Genomic DNA, 18,675 nt, shown 5'->3' with positions numbered 1-18,675 from the left:
AGGTGAACACACACTCCCAAACACACATATGTAATAATACAGCTCTATGATGGTGAACATGACCTTTCCTGCCTATACAAATTACATTTGTCAACATAAAAACATCATTGAAGATAAAGAAAAATTTGGGTTTTTTTTCCTTGGCAACAAAATTCTATATACCTTTGGGTACATTCAAATTCCCTAGGCGAAAAATTCTACATAGGCTACATCTGGTTACAATGATGTTTTTTTTTTTTAAACTGCCTTGCAAGCTAAAACACATCTCATAAGGCATTACAGGCAACTATGTTACACTTCCATGTTTAAACAAAAACAAAAACAAACAAAAAATCCCCAATTTTTCATTTAAATGAAATTTCAGTTTAAAAGTTCTCTTTTTTTTTCAGAAAGAATCAAGAATGCCTGTCAACCGGTTTTTTTAACACTTTGAAGTATGACATTCATAATGTCTAAATAAGAGTAAAACAACAAAAAAAATAATCAAAAATAATTTTTGTTTTTAAGAAGTTCTGTGGGTAGCGCTTTCCAGATCTAGGATATTGAGAGCCCAAATAATATTACTTTTAGTGAAAGAATCATTCAAATCACTCATGTACTTTTTCAGTTATGGAATTTTGAACACTTACGCCGTTTGTTTTAGCTTGTCCACGGATCACAATAAAGGTTTGTGATATTTCAGCAAAACGAAAAACTTATATCAAAAAACAAATCAGAACACTCTCATAACCATGCTAACTAGCACTTATCATAACATTTATTTAAAAACCTGCTGCTTCCAATGTTAAAAATAACATGCTTTATAATGCTAAGGGTTCATAGTTTTGCCCTGCCTTCTACTTGGCTACCCCAGAGAGTTTATGCGATTATTCTAATATCATTGTCAGGATACGACATGGTTTCATTTTTACTGAAAACTAGATGTATATGTTTGTGGACAAACATAGGGCTCTTTCCACTATTTGTTTTTGTATTTTTATGTCATGTGATAGCACATACAGGTTCAGTAGAAAAATGCAGAGTGATCTCGACCAATATAGTTATGAAGACATAGGCCGTAGAAAAATGCACCTTTAATATGACGTAACATGTCATGTGATAACGTCATCATGACTTCATCTTTTTTTCATCATCAATTTTCATCTTTTTTTTCTCCCAGCCAAGTTTCCCAATTTGCATTTGTTTTCCATTTTCGATACCGGTTTTCAACCCTCTAAAATTATGCCTTTTTTTTGGGGGGGGGTACTTTTGCACCACGTATAACGAACAAAAGATATGCATAAATTATTGTCTGGCAGCAAATAATTTGAAATGTGTAAAGTTATTATTATTCAACAATTAAACGTGGGCAAATTTGTTTTTGATTGAGGTCAATGTCTCATTTTCAAGAGAATAACGTGTATTGATACAAAAAAATAGCAATTTAAAAACAAAATCTTGTTTGGGGGTTTAAACTCAAGAAGAGCAAGGAGAGAGCACCTTTAAATGTTGTGTGAAAATTTCACTGACTGTTTATGAAATTAAACATGGATTCTCATCCTTATTCAGGCCCAGTTCACGTTATAACATTTACAAATCACTTACATCTTCACTCTTTGCTTTACTTATCTCTCAGTTTAAGCTCATGATCGTTTGCTGCTTGGCACGGCTGTCTCTGAGATGGTTTGGACCTGTGCCCCGCACAGCTAGAAATCACAATTGAAGTAAAGACATAAAGAAATGTTAATTTTAAGTGTGTTGGAATTTGCACAGCAAACAAGGGTGGGTGTGAGGGGAATGGTTTGGGATTGGGGGGGGGGACAGCCCCCTTAAAACCTTGTCGCCCCCCCAGTCACCCCCCCCCCCCCCACTGAGATTTTGAGTTTCTAAAAAAAATTATCATTGATCTACATGACGCCCCCACATGAAATGTTCCAGGCCCCCCCCCCCCCCCCCGCACCCCCCCACTAAAAAATTCCTGGCTACGCCAATGACCACGCCCCCCCCACCCCATTACATTTACACCACTTTGACTTTGCATCTATTTTTCTTTCTTTTTTTCTCTCTTTTTTTCCCTTCCTCTTTTTTTTTTTTTTTTTTTTTGCTTTTCCGGGGGGGGGGGGCAAGTGCCCCCTTGGCCCCCCCCCCTCGTGCACCCATGGTCTTCACTCAATATTGCATATCCTGATTCACTGTCTCATCAGGCCTTCGTGTCTTTCCGTATATTGACTGCAAACTGCCCATCTAAACCTGCCGTCCAAGGGCAGATCCAGAACACAATTTTGGGAGGGCCAAAACAAATTTGGTCCCCCCAAAAAGTGGGTCAAAAAACTTACGGCGTTTTTTGGATTCTAGATGCTCTGTGGTGCGATCTGAGGCAATTTCTGACCACTTTAGCCGATGTTTTTTTTTGAGGAAAAGATGGTGGTGTACTCATTGCCTGCCTTTATTGCAATGTCACATAAAAAAACAAAAATTGGTTGGGGGGGGGGGCTATGCCCCCTTTGGCCCCCCTGGATCCTCCCTTGCTGCCGTCTATGAAAAAGTCTTGGACTTCAACGAAACAGCCACCCCTTAAAAATCGCTTGAATACCTTTGATAAATTGGGGGAGAGGATCTAGACAGAGTATACATAAAAAGGTAAAAACATTGACACCAGTATTTTAAAGTTGGTATATAAGCCTATGCATTTTTCAAAACTTTGAATTTCTGAACGAAATTTAAAGGAACATAATGTCCTGCAACAAATAAAATTGCTTGTTTGCATATTTGCAAGCCCTAGGTCCCATGTGTTGTGTAATGCATGTAAAAGAATCCAGTACACATGGGCTCCGTGTACAAGTAGCCAAGAAACTTACCGGCAAACAATGACAGTGCAAACCACTAAGATTATGATGAGAAGAACAGCGCCCACTATGACGCCAGCTAACAACCCAATGTCTAAGCCCGGGGAAGGAGTTTCAACAGGCGTCGTGGCAGAAGCTGTGGACATCCAAGGCTCTGAAAATATCAATAAAAAAATTTAAATGAATCCGTCCAGTAATTATATTTTATTACTCAGTTAACAATTAACCTAATTTTCCCTGGCTCTGTACCACCCAAATAGGCCAGTGGTTTTATGGATTCACAAGGGAATAAATACAATGTAATACAATTGGTTAAGAACAACCACGTGTCTAGTCTGAAAAAAATTACATGCACATTAACCCCATATACAATGCGGGCTACGCGCTTTATAGAATCTCGCTCAAAACCTTCTGAACTGAAGCGTGTTATTGAAAACCATAACTGTACAAAGGCCTGCAAATGCAAACGAGCAATGTTATTTGTTACAGGACATTATGTTCCTTTAAATTTCATTCAGAAATTCAGAGTGGGGTGCTGTGGTCCAATGGTTACGGGGTTCGACTCAGTGTGCCGTGGTACATTATGGGTTTGAATCCTGACTGTGGGAACATGGTGCTTGTGTTGTGTAATTCACATTTAGAGAACCGAGTTACACTTATTGCTAAAAGAAGGGGTTTGCCGCAGTGTTTCTGGCAGTGGCTGCAATATGCGCTGCAGCACCTTGTAAACCCTTATAAGGTGCTACATAATGGGTCTCATAAAACTTACCTTGTCTTTGATAATAGACATAATTTCCACTGCCTTGAGTACAATAGCACCCTTCAGGCGTTAAAAACAATTATTGATACTCTATACTCCATTTCCCAACCCCTTACAACTTACCATGACACTCTGTCTCATGGCTGGCGCCCATCCCATCGGTAACCATACCCTCCGGGCATGACACACAGTAGTCCATGCCTTTCGTAGGATTGTACGTATTTATCGGGCAGGGCTCGCACTGATTTTCACCAATGACATCACTCCTCTCGTAATAGGTGCCCTCGGTGCATTGCACTGGATATGGATAAAAATAGCATACATTGTTAATTAAACTCATCCATGGATTCTGACTCTTGATTGGCCGAGATTGTGTCATATGATATGTCACACTGTTTTTGAAAAGTATCGTACCTAATTGGAGGACTCTCAATGACACACATGACCCGCCCTTAACATCGGGGTACTGGAAAGTCAGCGTCGCCATTGTAGTAGGCAAAGATAGGTGGGCCGTCACCGCGTTATGGGAAAGATTTGTTATTGTTAGGTAAATTATGACCAAGTTATGGGGACTTTCTGCTACCTCCATATAGTGTCTTGGGTCCCCATAATACCATTGCTCAACAGGTGTGTGGAAAATATTCGATGAGATTTCATTTTTTGGAGTTGAGGAACAAAAAAAAAGAAGAAAATTCTGTAAGACCTTCAAGAAAGAAATAGGAAAAGTAGGAGCAAACTAGAAAAAACAGGGAAAGTAGGGACACTTGAAAGCCTGATTTCTACTCGACATGTATTCATATTTGCTAAACAAATTTCCTGCTTGTAGCAACTGTGCCAGACTGGGCCCAGGACTCACCGTAGCACTCAGTGAGGTTGCATGCCCCTTTGCCATTGGTAACCATTCCGTTGGGACACGCCTTGCATTCCGTCTGTTTCTCCTGGTCCTGGTAGGTGTTAGTCGGGCACGGCCGGCATTCCAGGTCCAATTCCTGGACAATGCTTGTGGTCAGAAAGGTTCCCGGTCCACAGTGAACTATGGGGGAAAATACATCAGGGATCATATAAAATAAGCTGTAATAAGTTCAGTATTAAAGAGCTATAAGTTCAATAGACAAATCCACTTAGCCCCACCCAATGTTGCAACCAATCGCAGCCTTGACTATTGTATCTGACATGCATGCACAAAAGTCTGAAATATTGCTTGCACGCACGTATGAGGCACGCGACTGCAACAGGCAGTATTGCATTGGAGAGGTGCACGTGTTGGCTGCCCACGTGTGCAGTGGGCAAAGCTTACAGTGTCCTCAGTTCAACTCACGATTTGCTTGCGCCGTGATGGAACCGTCGGCAGAAAATTAATGCTCACAAGTGTCGAGACCAAGTTACAATGGTCCAGTCCAAGTTTGAGTCCAAGTCTTTTTCCGATGTGACTCGAGTCGAGTCCAAGTCACCGAAATTGTGATTCAAGACGGACTCAAAGTCCAAGTCGCAGACTCGAGCCAAACAACACTGCCATGTCCACATAAGACAGATAGGTTTGCGGTAGCACCATGTGAATAAATCTCTTTTGTGAGTATGTGTGGTTCTGAAAAGAACCGGAGGGACTCAACATTTCCAACAGTATGCTCTGACCGTCATCAGAAGAATGAGGGATTCCAACGATGATGCAATGTTATATGGATGGGTGCAGTGAGGCGTGAGAAGGATGCAAACTGGTGAAGCTCGAAACTGATGACGCTGAGAAGGATGCAAGTTAACTGAGGGATGCTGGATGATTACTGGAGCGTATCGAAACATTGAGTTCCTCCTGTTCTTTTTAGAACCACACATACTCACAAAACTGAGAGATTTATTCACATGGTGCAGTCGCAAGCTTATCTTGTATTAGTATCTTTCCACCATGCAAACCTTCAAATCTCCATACTTACCACAAAATCCGCCCGGGCTCTCCACTGTTCCGTCCGGACACAAGTCCCACCCATCCTCCACCAATGTTGCCGGGTCTGGCCGCACGACCCCGCCATCCGTGGTTATCATGAAGTCTCCAGATTGTATGAGCTCCATCAACAGCTCACCGGCCTGCCTGACAACGTCATTGTCTTCAGCTACAGAAAAGAAAGGGAAAAAGCAGAGAAACTTTAGAAAATCATGGAATTGAGGCTGCGAAGGTCCTCTCCCCCCCCCCCCAAGTGGCCCCATTTGAAATTTTGAATTGCACACAAACAATATGAATGTTGCCCTCCGTGCCCCCTTGAAAAACTGGTATACCCCCATCAGGTGTCCCCTTAACAGCTCAACCCTACTTACGCCACTGGTGGGACTCGAACTACCGATCTCCTGCTTTCTAGTGCAGATGTTTTACCACTCGACCACAGTACAGAGCTTGCCAGAGTCAGTTGGCTGTGGTTTGAATATGACGTAGCTGTAGGTACCGCAACAAAAACAAGAAGTCATACAGACAAGGGGAAATTAAAACACGAAAATCCCACCTTCCTCAGTCAATCCAGTGGTGTTCCCAGCTGTTGTGTTGGTAAAGAAAGTGACTTTAATCTTGACGTTACTCGACTCAGACTGTCTTGCGGCACGACCCCCACCAGTCCCACAGTTGACGACCTGGAAAGAGAAACAAACAAACATACCAATGAGACCTGTAGATTATTTTCTTAAAGATTTGAGACGACAACGCACACATTTTGTAGTTGAGACCTTTCTGAGGCCTTTAGAGATATTTGTTTTGATACATTTTCAGAAACAAATCAAATAACTAGTCTACATGTATTTGCTCATGTGGATGAAAATTTCTGTTTTTGAAGTGATTAAATAACCAGTTTACATGGGGCACGTGTGGTATAGCAGTGGAGCACAGGATCATCGTGAGATTGTGGGTTCGAGCCCCGCCGTGGCCTGCAGTAAGGTGCTTTACCTCAATTACTCGTCTCAACCCAGGTGTTCAATGGGTACCGGCATTATTCAATGCTGGGATGGTTACAGACCCGCTGTGGAGGAGGTGTGGCGATCCCCCCACAGCAGCATTTCATGGACTCCAGTCTGGCCCAATCGCTTCAAAAGAGAGATGGTCACTCTCCTTTACTTTTACAGCAGAAACAAGGAAAAGAGACAAGATACACCTCCTATTTTTTTTTAGAGAAGGTGGTTGTTGTCGTGTCACTACACTTTTCCAAGCCACTGCATGATACAGGTTCTGGCACACGGGTTGAAAAGGTGAAAAATAGGGAGGGGGTGGGGAGGTGCGCCAGGTGCAGCCCCCTCTGGTCATGTGCTGGGATATACGTCTATAGAACTATATATCACCATTCTCACGCACACACTATTCACAAAAACTCACCGAAACTGTAGAAGTGCAAGAGCTGTCCCTCAAACAGTCCACGCTTGTCAATGCTTGACTCTGCCTAACGCTCCGCATAATGCTGACTTTTTGGTCCTCTGAAGTGCAGGAAACTTGCGGCACAGTGAATCCGATTTGTGCGGCCGTCCCAATGCGATTTACTGCCTCTGTGAAAGTGTAAGTTCAAAAACAAGGGGGGAAAAAACCCAAAATTATTTCATTATGAATAAATCCATGCAGAATATCATCAACTTAAAAGGCAAACATTTTATTTCCTGGATGGGGCCGATTTCACGAGACTCGTCATATCTTGCAACTCGTCGTAGGAATTAAGACGAGTCCTCGCTCTAAGATCGATCTTAGCTAAGACGGGTCCTCAGACCAATTTCATCAACCCATCTTAAGCAGAACGCATCAAAGCTAACAATTTGATTTCATGTCCATTTTTACCGCTTATAACGAAACAGTCAAGGTAGTTCTACACAAGATATGAGTCATATCCCCGAACACTTTATCTGCAAGTAGATGAATTATGCTTATTTTCTTTGCTGTTTAAGATTCATAAAATTTGGGGCCAATGAAAGCATTATAACATTGATACTTAACACAAAAACACGCCACACATGCATTTATACAGCCGTAGATAGTGTGCAGCCAATGTCTTTGTACATGTATTGGTTATACACCATTCTACATTTCTCATACACAGGCTTCAGATTTTTGTGACTGTCCCCCCCCCTCCATTTTTTTGGCGTCCCAACTGGAATGCTTTGGCACCAGCAATCTGGTTCCAGTTGGACAATTAAGTCATTGTGTCTCCACAGGTTACAGTTGTTTGAGAGGCTTGCAGACCCCAATATGAAACTTTTTTTTTTTTAAATCAGTGAAAACAAAACATGCAAACAGAAAATTTGCAAAAACTAAACTTAAGTTCAAGAGCAAGGGGAGATAGTCTAAGAAACTTTAAATCAGTGGTCACTGAAAAAAATAAAATACGCACTGATGCAAGATGGCAGCTTGGCATAGGGATTATCAATAGTCTGGTGATTCCAGGCGTAGTTGGTACTCTGCCCACAGTGGAACTCCACCAAAGGACTCCTGTCAAAGTTGTAGCCAGCGTTGCAAGCAATGCGGCAGTGTTTGTTGTTTTCCGTTTGGTTGCAATGTAGTGATCCTCTCATCGGCTGACTCAGATTGATGCAAGCTGCGGAAAATAAAATAGATGGCAGCGATTGGAAAAATTGAGTGGAAATCTTTAAATCTTTTTGAAATTTGCTCCTTTTTTGGGGGGGGGCCCTTGAAGGGCCAGCATACAATCACGGCCAAAACTCGCTGGCCCCCCCCCCCCCCGGCCCCCGGGCCAATGTTTTCTCTTATTGCGTGGTCTGTGCTCAAGCGCGAGATGACAACATTGACTGGGTAGCGGGGGACCGGGGAGGGTATGCTCATTGTGTGGACATGTCCCAAGCATTTTGGCCAGGATTGTGGCTCGGGACTTCAAGCACTATGTGCACAAGTACTACATGTGAGTCCACAAAGCAAAGAACAATGAAACACTGAAACAGTAAGAGACAAAATTAACAAAAAATTTAAATTGTATGAAACAAAGCAAAATAAGTAACACAATCAAAAAAATAAAAAATAAATGAATTGAAGTTCTGTTGAATTGAATTGAAACAACAATTAAATTGAAACAACAAATGAAGTAAAATGCAACAAAATGAAACAAAACAGATAAACACAAAAAAGGGAAGAAAAGAACAGCATGACTGCAAAGTTTCAAGCATAAGTTCCTTCCTTTAAGGATGTGTAGTTCTGTTCATAATAAATATTGGCATGTGATTACATTCTCATGGGGCTTTGAATTATGACCTCAAATGTCACGTGATGACGTTATGATGATGTCACATCAGTTTTCATCTATAATCATCTATAATATGCCACTAGAGGGCGCTCTAATATTTTATGACGGCACCGTTAATTTTTTGTTATTAGAACAACTTAGCCAGAGCATACATTGTTGAAAGCAAATTCAAATCTTTTACAACTTTTAATTCATCATGTTAAATCTGTTTCGTTCTGCAAAAGATATTCTGCACTTTGACCTAGCTGATGGAATAGAACTACCTCTCACCTGGGCATTTGCCAGTGTTGCACTGTTGCAACTGCCGTCCTTCTCCAGGGCAGGCCAGCCCTCCGTTCAACGGCAGTGGACTATCGCAGGCACGGGATCGGAACAGTTTTCCTCCTCCGCAGGACTTTGTGCAATCGGAAAACGGAGTCCAGGATCCCCAACCACCATTCACTGAAATCAAGAATTGTATTTATTCAATTTTTTTTATTGTAATGTCTTTTTAGCGATAAGATAAGTTGTGATTGCCTTTTTGTGACTTAAGACTTGGACAGGGGATTAACTCAAGTAACTGGACCCCAAATCTACTCACCAATATCCAACTCGCAGCGTGTGCCGTTAAAACCAGCTGGGCAAGCACACATGTAAACTAAGTTCTCACTGTGGCACCCGGCTTGGTTGAGGCATGAGTCTGGCTGACAGTAGTCAGTCTTGGTCTGGCATCGGTCTCCCTCCCGTCCCGGCGGGCAGCGACACACAAACGTTCCCAGGTGGTTCTCACACTCGCCAGTTTGGCAAGGGTTGCTCGAACACTCGTCAAAATCTGTCACATTTAAACAAAAATGAATTGCAAAATGTGACGACAAAACCAGGATTTGTAAATGTTCCCAACGAGCATTTCTGTAGCACACGAAATCATGCTCAGAGATTTTTCATATTTTTTCTTTGCTACTTTACTCACAAGTTTTTATTTTAACAAAGAACACTATTTTCTATACTTTTGAACCAAACATTAAATGACTGTGGATAAAATCATGTTTATCGGCAAAATTTGCCGCAAGGAAGAGAGCCACCTACTGCCCAATAATGTCCAAGATCATTGGATTTGAATGGCGGCTCCACTACTCGGATGGTGTCTAGTTGCCCAGAACACAATTCCTGGCTACCTGGCAAATTTACTGTCACTACCTCCCCCCCTCCCCCCCCCCAATCAAACTGGTCTGGCTACGCCCTTGATCATGCTTACCGTCGCACTGGGAGGGTGCCCTCAATGTTTGGGTGATACCAGTGCTAGGTATTAACATCATCTGGCCCCAGGCAAATACGTCGGCAGGAGCGGACGGTTGGCAAGAGGAAGCAATGTCTGGTACCTCATCTCCAATCAATGCACGTCCCCAGATGTTGACACCGGTCAGTTCCAGCTCCACGTTGCTACCCTCCACTGGTGAAATATAAAACCACAGTTTTCAATGTAACACGTCTTTTGGCTTAGAACATGATTCAATTGTTATGCCTTGATTCCGCCCCCCCCCCCCCCCCCCCGGCCCTTTGAGGGTTAGAGATATTGTTAAAATAATTATGGATCTTCCCCATTAGAAATATAATTGCCACCATATATGAATGCCTGGCAACAACATCTCCCTAACTCTGTTCTATACGGTGCCTTTCCCCCTATCTTCACCATCATCACACAGCATCGCCTTCCGCTAGCCAGTCATCAGGTTTTAATAATAATAATAATAAAATTGCATTTATTATGCGCATTCATTAATTGCATTTATTATGAACAGTAGCTAAAATATTAAAAATACGAATTCGAATGAATAGTTTTCCGCCATAATGAGCCAGCTAGTCATGTAATTTTCTGGTATCCTGATGCCCCTCTTCATACAATTCATTCCAACATGACCCTGAAAACATCCATCGAGCTGGAAACTGGTGGTCTGAGTGATCCATCGCTTTCCAACACTATGGGGACATAGGGGACAGGGGCCCAGCTCCTCATGAAAGTGAATGAACAAATGAATGAATGACGAATGCCTGTTGCTCATGCAAAGAAGATACGAGCTTTGTACACTCAGAATAAGTTAGTCTTTCTTACTTCCTGTGACACATGTGCAAACTAGTGTCTCCCCTCCCCCCCCCCCCCCCCCGAGCTCTCACAAGTTGTCATGAAAGTCCATCTGCACTGTAGTATCTGCCCCAAACCTCGTTTCCATGGGTACGATCTTGCTGCGCCATGTTGTTTCCCATCATGCCTTGTGCGATCTTAACCCCTGGAATTGTCTAATTCAAATGTGTCAAAAAGTGTCACATTTAAATTAGGACTGCAGTCGATGTATCTAACGGGCGACGCAGTGCTTAAAAAGTTGAATTTTATTTTTTTGAAGAATCAATCCTTTCAAACATGAGGTTTCAACGTTGCGTTATTCAGCAAGTATTTGTATTAAATGTACGTACCTCTTTGTCCTTTTACAACTAAAGACACATGTTTTGGGGGGCGAAAAACGAGGCTACCATAATCCATATCGTACAGGTATTGCACAGTTTTGAAAAAAAAGGGCGTCCAGTCTTCGAAATATGCATGCAGTACGCTCTGAACAGTCAGTCAGCGTCATTTACGTGTTCATCATGGCCAGGGGTTAGTAAAAGAAAGGGCAGGTGCCCATGGAGTCGAGGCTGATCTGCCCCCCCCCTCCCCCCCGATGGTACTTAATCACCAGGAGGTTCTTTGAACCCCTTCATCAACTCCATCAAGCCCCAACGCCACATGACACTTACCGTCTTCATCAGCTTGTGGTCCGACGGTGAGCACCAGACCCTCAGGTAACTCAAACAGCTGACTGGCCAGATTGCCTTGCGACGTCATGGCTTGATCCACGTACACGGTCCACTCCCGACTCCCCCCTGTCCGATGCCAGGTCAGCAGCACGCCGTGCCAGTGCCCATCGCAGAGCGTGGACGATACCCCGGCCGAGGTCTGGTGAAGTGAAATCCCCCCGGATCTGAAAATGCCATCAAGCAACGTTCTGATTCAAGGTAGTCTGATCATTTCCTTTATGTGCATTTTGGGCATTTTTTTTTAGTTTTCATTTAATGATAATAATAATAACGGTTCTTATATAGTGCTTTTAAGTAAGATTAACGTGCTTTACATTATTAATACCCCTGATCATTGGGCCAATTAAACATTCCAAATGCCATCTCAGATCCCTGGGGCGTATTAAGCTCGCTGTAGCCTGTTAGGCGAAAGGAAGCTTATTCAATCACAATAACAATCTCTGCCCTCAAAGGTACCCATTTACTCCTGGGTGGGAGAAGCGTGAGTGACAAAGTGCCTTGCTCAAGGGCACACACACCTTGACCCCGGGCTGGACTCGCACCCACAACCTGCAGCTTTACCCACAGATCGACCATGAACCCAGTGCGCTTAACCACGAGGCCACAACACTCCACAGCACTCCATTTGAAACAATAAAATTGCTCATAATTTTAAGAACTTTGCATAATAACTAACTTGTTAAAGTTTCAGCTAAGTGGATAATTTATATTTTTGAGAAAAAAAAGGTATTCACAGTTTTATAGGTCGGGTATTAAGAATTTGATTACTCACGCAGGTAAAGAAGTGTACACATTGACACACGTTTTTAAAACCACCTTCAATTATGTTTTTCTTCCCAACGATATTGTATCTTTTCGGGCGGAATAATTTCACAGGGTTGTTGGTATCATCCCTATCTTTAGTTAGAACAAGGCTTTCCTCTTTCAAATTCCAAAATGTCATATATACCAATTTGAAATATTGAGAAAATCAGCAGATCCGAGGAAAAACTCGCAGCCGAAAGGTGGGTATTTTTTAGTTGGAGGTACAAAAATGACCCAAAATAAAGCCTTTTTCAGAGGGTTCAAGATGGCAAAAAAATGTAAAAAAAAAACATACCAAATGTCAAAATGGAAAACTTGTTTTGAAAATCTATTTTGTTGAAGCATGGGCTCCATGTGCCAACAAAAGAGGGCCCATTTTTACCAGTTTTGACTCGGGGCTTCGTGGATGGGACACACAACATGCACATACTGCACTGTACTGGTTTGTGCGCGATAGTACACACGACTTCCTGAATGTGCAAAAGCTATTAGTCACAGCGTCTTCGAGTGAGCGTCAGGTGTCGTTGGCGTATGAATACGTTCGAATTTAACTTGCGATGGTCTCCCAGACTAATCCCCGCCCCCAATTACTTTGGATCATTCAAAATACGCAGTAGATAGACCAGGAACCAGTGTAGCTCTCCCTCAACTCTCCGTTTCTGGCCTTTGAAGGTGTACTCGTGCACAGAAACCATAGAGAGGAAGTTTCAAATTGAGGGTAAAATGTTACAAGTTTTCTTACCCTTGGAGGGTCAACATCAGGTCGCTCGGTTGGCTCAACCTAACTGCTTGCCCACCGGGCGCCGACAAAGTGATGAGGTTGATATCACCATGGCAACTGGTGGATCTGAACCACACCGAGGCTGACAATCCAGTGAGTGCGCCTTCAATCAGGTTGACTGCTTGTACCAGGTCTGCGCCGGGTACTGAGCTGGAAAACTTGAGGTCAAAGTCGGTGTCCAACTCTAAGACAATAAAGAAATTGCATTCCTATTAAAGGGAATGTACATCATTGGCTTTTGCTGTAATTTTCAGAAATGAACTATTTGAGGGGTTAGTATAATAGATCAAATATTGTTACACTGACATTTTTGAAGTTTTGTGTTCGAAAAGGTTGGAAAAACCAAAAAAAACCAAAAATTTTCAAGTAGTCTGGTTCCCTGACTCCACAAAAGAAAAATTGATCAATTTATAGATGATGGAAAATTGTAAGGCAAAGGGAACCAGTCTAGCTGGCCTGCACCCGTTCATGAACATGTAACCAATGGCAAACAAAATTTGGACTGAAAAAAATGGTAAATTTGGAGCAGTAGTTGAAAAAAGTTAGGTTTTTCCAATGCTGGTCGGCCGACCACCGTTGGAAATGTATACAAAAATGCCATTTTCTCGAAAATGACTTCACACCAAGTGCCATAAGTTTACAAGATGCTTGAGACTGTCATTTACCAACATCCTAGTAAGGTATTTCGTAAAAACTTGGTAGTTGCATTTTTCGATGTTTGCAAATGTTGTATATTCCCTTTAAACCCATGATCACCTGATATACTCCTCAGATGAATGTATACAACCACACACTGGCAGGGAAGTGCATCGAAACTGGGTACCCATGCAAGTATATACCCGACCGTTAATGTCCGGAACCGGTTGTAGTTTATGGGATCGGGTACCCGTAACCAACTTTATACAAATTATACTTATAAATACTTCTCAGGTTTTGAAGTCATTTGGGGGAATTTTCAAAACAAAAACCAGGCTACCCAGGAAAACAAAGCATAGGCCTATTTCACATTTACGATGCTCACAGAAGCTGCCATGAAGCCATAAAGCTCACTGTACAATGTATTCTTGCTGTAGTATTATCAAGTGGACAGTTGTAAGCAATCTCAACATCAACTTCCGAGATTTGAATGTTAGCATGTATGGTGCGTTGGGTGTCTTTATTGGGTAAGTACCTCTGTTTTTTTTTTTCAATCGGGTGTCAAGTTCCTGTTGGGTGTCTTTATCGGCTAACTGGGTACCTCTGTTTTTCAATTGGGTGCCAGGTTCCTGTTGGGTGTCTTTATTGGCTAACTGGTACCTCTGTTTTTCGATTGGGTGCCAGGTTCCTGTTGGGTGTCTTTATCCGCTAACTGGGTACCTCTGTTTTTTTTCAATAAGGTAACAGGTTCCTGTACTACCCGAAAATTCATACCCCTAATACACTGCGGGTGGTTCGAGGCAGTACAGGGAAAGGCCAATTAGTCTTTATCGGCTAACTGGTACCTCTGTTTTTCAATTGGGTTCCTGTTGGGTGTCTTTATCGGCTAACTGGTACCTCTGTTTTTCAATTGGGTGCCAGGTTCCTGTTGGGTGTCTTTATCGGCTAACTGGGTACCTCTGTTTTTCAATTGGGTGCCAGGTTCCTGTTGGGTGTCTTTATCGGCTAACTGGTACCTCTGTTTTTCAATTGGGTGCCAGGTTCCTGTTGGGTGTCTTTATCGGCTAACTGGTACCTCTGTTTTTCAATTGGGTGCCAGGTTCCTGTTGGGTGTCTTTATCGGCTAACTGGTACCTCTGTTTTTCAATTGGGTGCCAGGTTCCTGTTGGGTGTCTTTATCGGCTAACTGGGTACCTCTGTTTTTCAATTGGGTGCCAGGTTCCTGTTGGGTGTCTTTATCGGCTAACTGGTACCTCTGTTTTTCAATTGGGTGCCAGGTTCCTGTTGGGTGTCTTTATCGGCTAACTGGTACCTCTGTTTTTCAATTGGGTACCAGGTTCCTGTTGGGTGTCTTTATCGGCTAACTGGGTACCTCTGTTTTTCAATTGGGTGCCAGGTTCCTGTTGGGTGTCTTTATCGGCTAACTGGGTACCTCTGTTTTTCAATTGGGTGCCAGGTTCCTGTTGGGTGTCTTTATCGGCTAACTGGGTACCTCTGTTTTTCAATTGGGTGCCAGGTTCCTGTTGGGTGTCTTTATCGGCTAACTGGTACCTCTGTTTTTCAATTGGGTGCCAGGTTCCTGTTGGGTGTCTTTATCGGCTAACTGGTACCTCTGTTTTTCAATTGGGTGCCAGGTTCCTGTTGGGTGTCTTTATCGGCTAACTGGTACCTCTGTTTTTCAATTGGGTGCCAGGTTCCTGTTGGGTGTCTTTATCGGCTAACTGGGTACCTCTGTTTTTCAATTGGGTGCCAAGTTCCTGTTGGGTGTCTTTATCGGCTAACTGGTACCTCTGTTTTTCAATTGGGTGCCAGGTTCCTGTTGGGTGTCTTTATCGGCTAACCGGGTACCTCTGTTTTTCAATTGGGTGCCAGGTTCCTGTTGGGTGTCTTTATCGGCTAACTGGTACCTCTGTTTTTCAATTGGGTGCCAGGTTCCTGTTGGGTGTCTTTATCGGCTAACTGGTACCTTTTTTTTCAATTGGGTGCCAGGTTCCTGTTGGGTGTCTTTATCGGCTAACTGGGTACCTCTGTTTTTTCAATCAGGTAACAGGTTCCTGTACTACCCGAAAATTCATACCCCTATACACTGCGGGTGGTTCGAGGCAGTACAGGGAAGGGCCAATTAGTCTTTATCGCAATTGGTACCTCTGTTTTTCAATTGGGTTCCTGTTGGGTGTCTTTATCGGCTAACTGGTACCTCTGTTTTTCAATTGGGTGCCAGGTTCCTGTTGGGTGTCTTTATCGGCTAACTGGTACCTCTGTATTTCAATTGGGTGCCAGGTTCCTGTTGGGTGTCTTTATCGGCTAACTGGGTACCTCTGTTTTTCAATTGGGTGCCAGGTTCCTGTTGGGTGTCTTTATCGGCTAACTGGGTACCTCTGTTTTTCAATCGGGTACCAGGTTCCTGTACTACCCAAATATTCATACCCCTATACACTGGGGTGGTTTGAGGCAGTACAGGGAAGGGCCTATATTCATCACGGCAAGTTTTAATGCAAATTTTAATCGCTGTTAATAGGTTGAACACATGCAAACCTACTAAGCAAGAATTTCCCATAAAAAAAAATGTTCCATGACATCAAATTCACATTGTATACACATTCAGATATGAAACTGACTACAAAAAAAAATACCTCCTCTCTCTTTATGTAACATAAGTGTTTTTCTCCACATATTCTTTCAATTTTTCCCTATTTTAGGCCATCAGCTTGGGGGGGTTTGGTCGGTATCAAATCAGGGCATAAATAATAAGCCTTTTCAGAGTTCCAACTGCGCATTCATAACCTGTGACAACGCGCATTGTTTGTCTCAAATGGCCTTTGACATCATTGCGCCACTGACTTTACAAAAAGGCTGTTTGTGCATTGTGGGTACTGTCAAAGGGCATTTGAGACAAACAATGTGCGTTGTCACAGGTTACGAATGCGCGCAGTTGGAACTCCGAAAAGGCTTATTATAGTGCGCATGCGCAAGGTATACCGCCCCTAGAGTGGTAACAAGCATTTTGATGGACATTTTGAAAAAAAGGGTGATAACACCTAAAAAGCTGCCACCGCTGCAATGCTATCACATATTTTCCAACTCTGGAGGTGTATACCTTGCCAAAAAATCGCTATGACGATTATTCCCCTCATTTGATACCGGTTGCCAAAATTTTGGACCGAGGCTGATGGCCTATTTGAAAGTTTGTTATGTTTTGTTCTTTTTCTACCCGATACTTGCCTGTTTGCATTATCCGTCTACACACATACCTCGATGTTATAATACTCCAGACTGGTTATATCGTATGCGTCATTCAAACATTAACTTTCCTCTATTGTATCACATAATTTCTACTCATTACCTTTTGTCCACTTGTCTGTTTATTTTTTGTGTGCCAGGTTCCTGTTGGGTGTCTTTATCGGCTAACTGGTACCTCTGTTTTTCAATTGGGTGCCAGGTTCCTGTTGGGTGTCTTTATCGGCTAACTGGTACCTCTGTATTTCAATTGGGTGCCAGGTTCCTGTTGGGTGTCTTTATCGGCTAACTGGGTACCTCTGTTTTTCAATTGGGTGCCAGGTTCCTGTTGGGTGTCTTTATCAGCTAACTGGGTACCTCTGGGGGTTTTTTCAATCGGGTACCAGGTTCCTGTACTACCCAAATATTCATACCCCTATACACTGGGGTGGTTTGAGGCAGTACAGGGAAGGGCCTATATTACACACAACCCAACATGTCCATGTTGGACTTGGGTCATACACTGTATTGTGGGAACCCCTTTCACACTAGCGAGAATCCAACTCAGCTTCTTATGTCCGGCACTCTAGACAGGTAAAAACCAAGCCTGGTTGGGACCATGCAGTGGCGTCGCCAAGGGGGGCCAGGGGGGGCACGTGCCCCCCCCCCTGGAAAACCTAGTGCCCCCCCCGAGTGCCCCCCCATCTGAGATTTGGGTTGGTAAAAAAATATATATATATTTTGTTATATTCAACTCCCATCATCTGAGTTGGTTTTTCATAAGGACAAAGAAGCACAGTAATTCGTATTTTCTTCAAATGAGCATCAAATGTGGCACCATTTTGCATCTAGCCCATCCTCCGTATGCGAAAATTTCCTGGGGGAGGGGTCTAAGGGGAGGGCACCCCCTCCCCTTAGACCCCTCGCCCAGGACGGCGATCCGTATCCACCTAAGTGCCCCCCCCCCCCCCCCCCATCAAATGCTGGTGCCCCCCTGTGCCCCCCCAGACTGAAAAGTCTGGTGACGCCACTGGGACCATGGTTTGAGGAAAGCTCTACCTGGGTAAAACAAATTAAACTACTGGCAAACTATATGTACAACTTGGTGAATCCTATCCGTGTTTGATGAAATCGGTCCTGCTTATGGTCAACATTGGCCAAGTTCGGGCAAGGACCATTAGTCGACTAGTGGTTGATTTGTGACGTACCTTACGCCTGCGCACTGATAGCAACGTGCGAACGTCTCTAGTCAAACGCTGGTCAAAATGTCATCGCAAAACTTCTGGATCCTGGCTCTCAGTGCAAGCGTTATGGATGCGCGCTATGGATGCGCGCAGCTATTGGTTACCAGCGAAGCAACCAACCCCAGTAGGCTGGTTCCAAATAGTCGACCAGCGTAGTCAACCACCGTCGACTAGACATAATTCGGGCAAACATTAGTTAACCATTGGTCAACTATAGTCCTTGTGCGAACTTGGCCCCAGTTGACTTCATCACGCATTGCTGATGATGCCTGATCATGCTCAAGCCAAGATGGTATAAAACAATGTGTATGTACTTCACGATATAAGCGCATGTACCAGTACGCACACATGGTGCGGCCCATCCGCTGGG

The 18,675-nt window shown here is 43.3% G+C and overlaps 1 protein-coding gene across 1 annotated transcript in view; it reads right to left on the bottom strand.

The window, feature by feature from the left end:
- Positions 1 to 1,189: 1,189 nt before the first annotated feature.
- LOC119732119 (neurogenic locus notch homolog protein 2-like) overlaps positions 1,190 to 18,675 on the bottom strand; it is a 58,014-nt gene continuing 40,528 nt past the window's right edge. Inside the window, exons 23-35 of the mRNA XM_038205551.1 lie at positions 13,171 to 13,393; positions 11,565 to 11,788; positions 10,030 to 10,224; positions 9,376 to 9,606; positions 9,066 to 9,236; positions 7,932 to 8,135; positions 6,932 to 7,098; positions 6,075 to 6,198; positions 5,514 to 5,690; positions 4,442 to 4,618; positions 3,709 to 3,882; positions 2,838 to 2,979; positions 1,190 to 1,685 (exon numbers count right to left, since the gene is read on the bottom strand). Of these exons, the coding sequence (XP_038061479.1) occupies positions 1,601 to 1,685; positions 2,838 to 2,979; positions 3,709 to 3,882; positions 4,442 to 4,618; positions 5,514 to 5,690; positions 6,075 to 6,198; positions 6,932 to 7,098; positions 7,932 to 8,135; positions 9,066 to 9,236; positions 9,376 to 9,606; positions 10,030 to 10,224; positions 11,565 to 11,788; positions 13,171 to 13,393 (2,294 nt within the window). The 3' untranslated portion in view covers positions 1,190 to 1,600. The remainder of the gene's footprint in view (positions 1,686 to 2,837; positions 2,980 to 3,708; positions 3,883 to 4,441; positions 4,619 to 5,513; positions 5,691 to 6,074; positions 6,199 to 6,931; positions 7,099 to 7,931; positions 8,136 to 9,065; positions 9,237 to 9,375; positions 9,607 to 10,029; positions 10,225 to 11,564; positions 11,789 to 13,170; positions 13,394 to 18,675) is intronic.

Source organism: Patiria miniata, unplaced genomic scaffold, assembly GCF_015706575.1.
Source record: "Patiria miniata isolate m_02_andy unplaced genomic scaffold, ASM1570657v1 HiC_scaffold_1, whole genome shotgun sequence".
Lineage (NCBI taxonomy): Eukaryota > Metazoa > Echinodermata > Asteroidea > Valvatida > Asterinidae > Patiria > Patiria miniata.
This window is presented reverse-complemented; position numbering and strand designations above follow the sequence as displayed.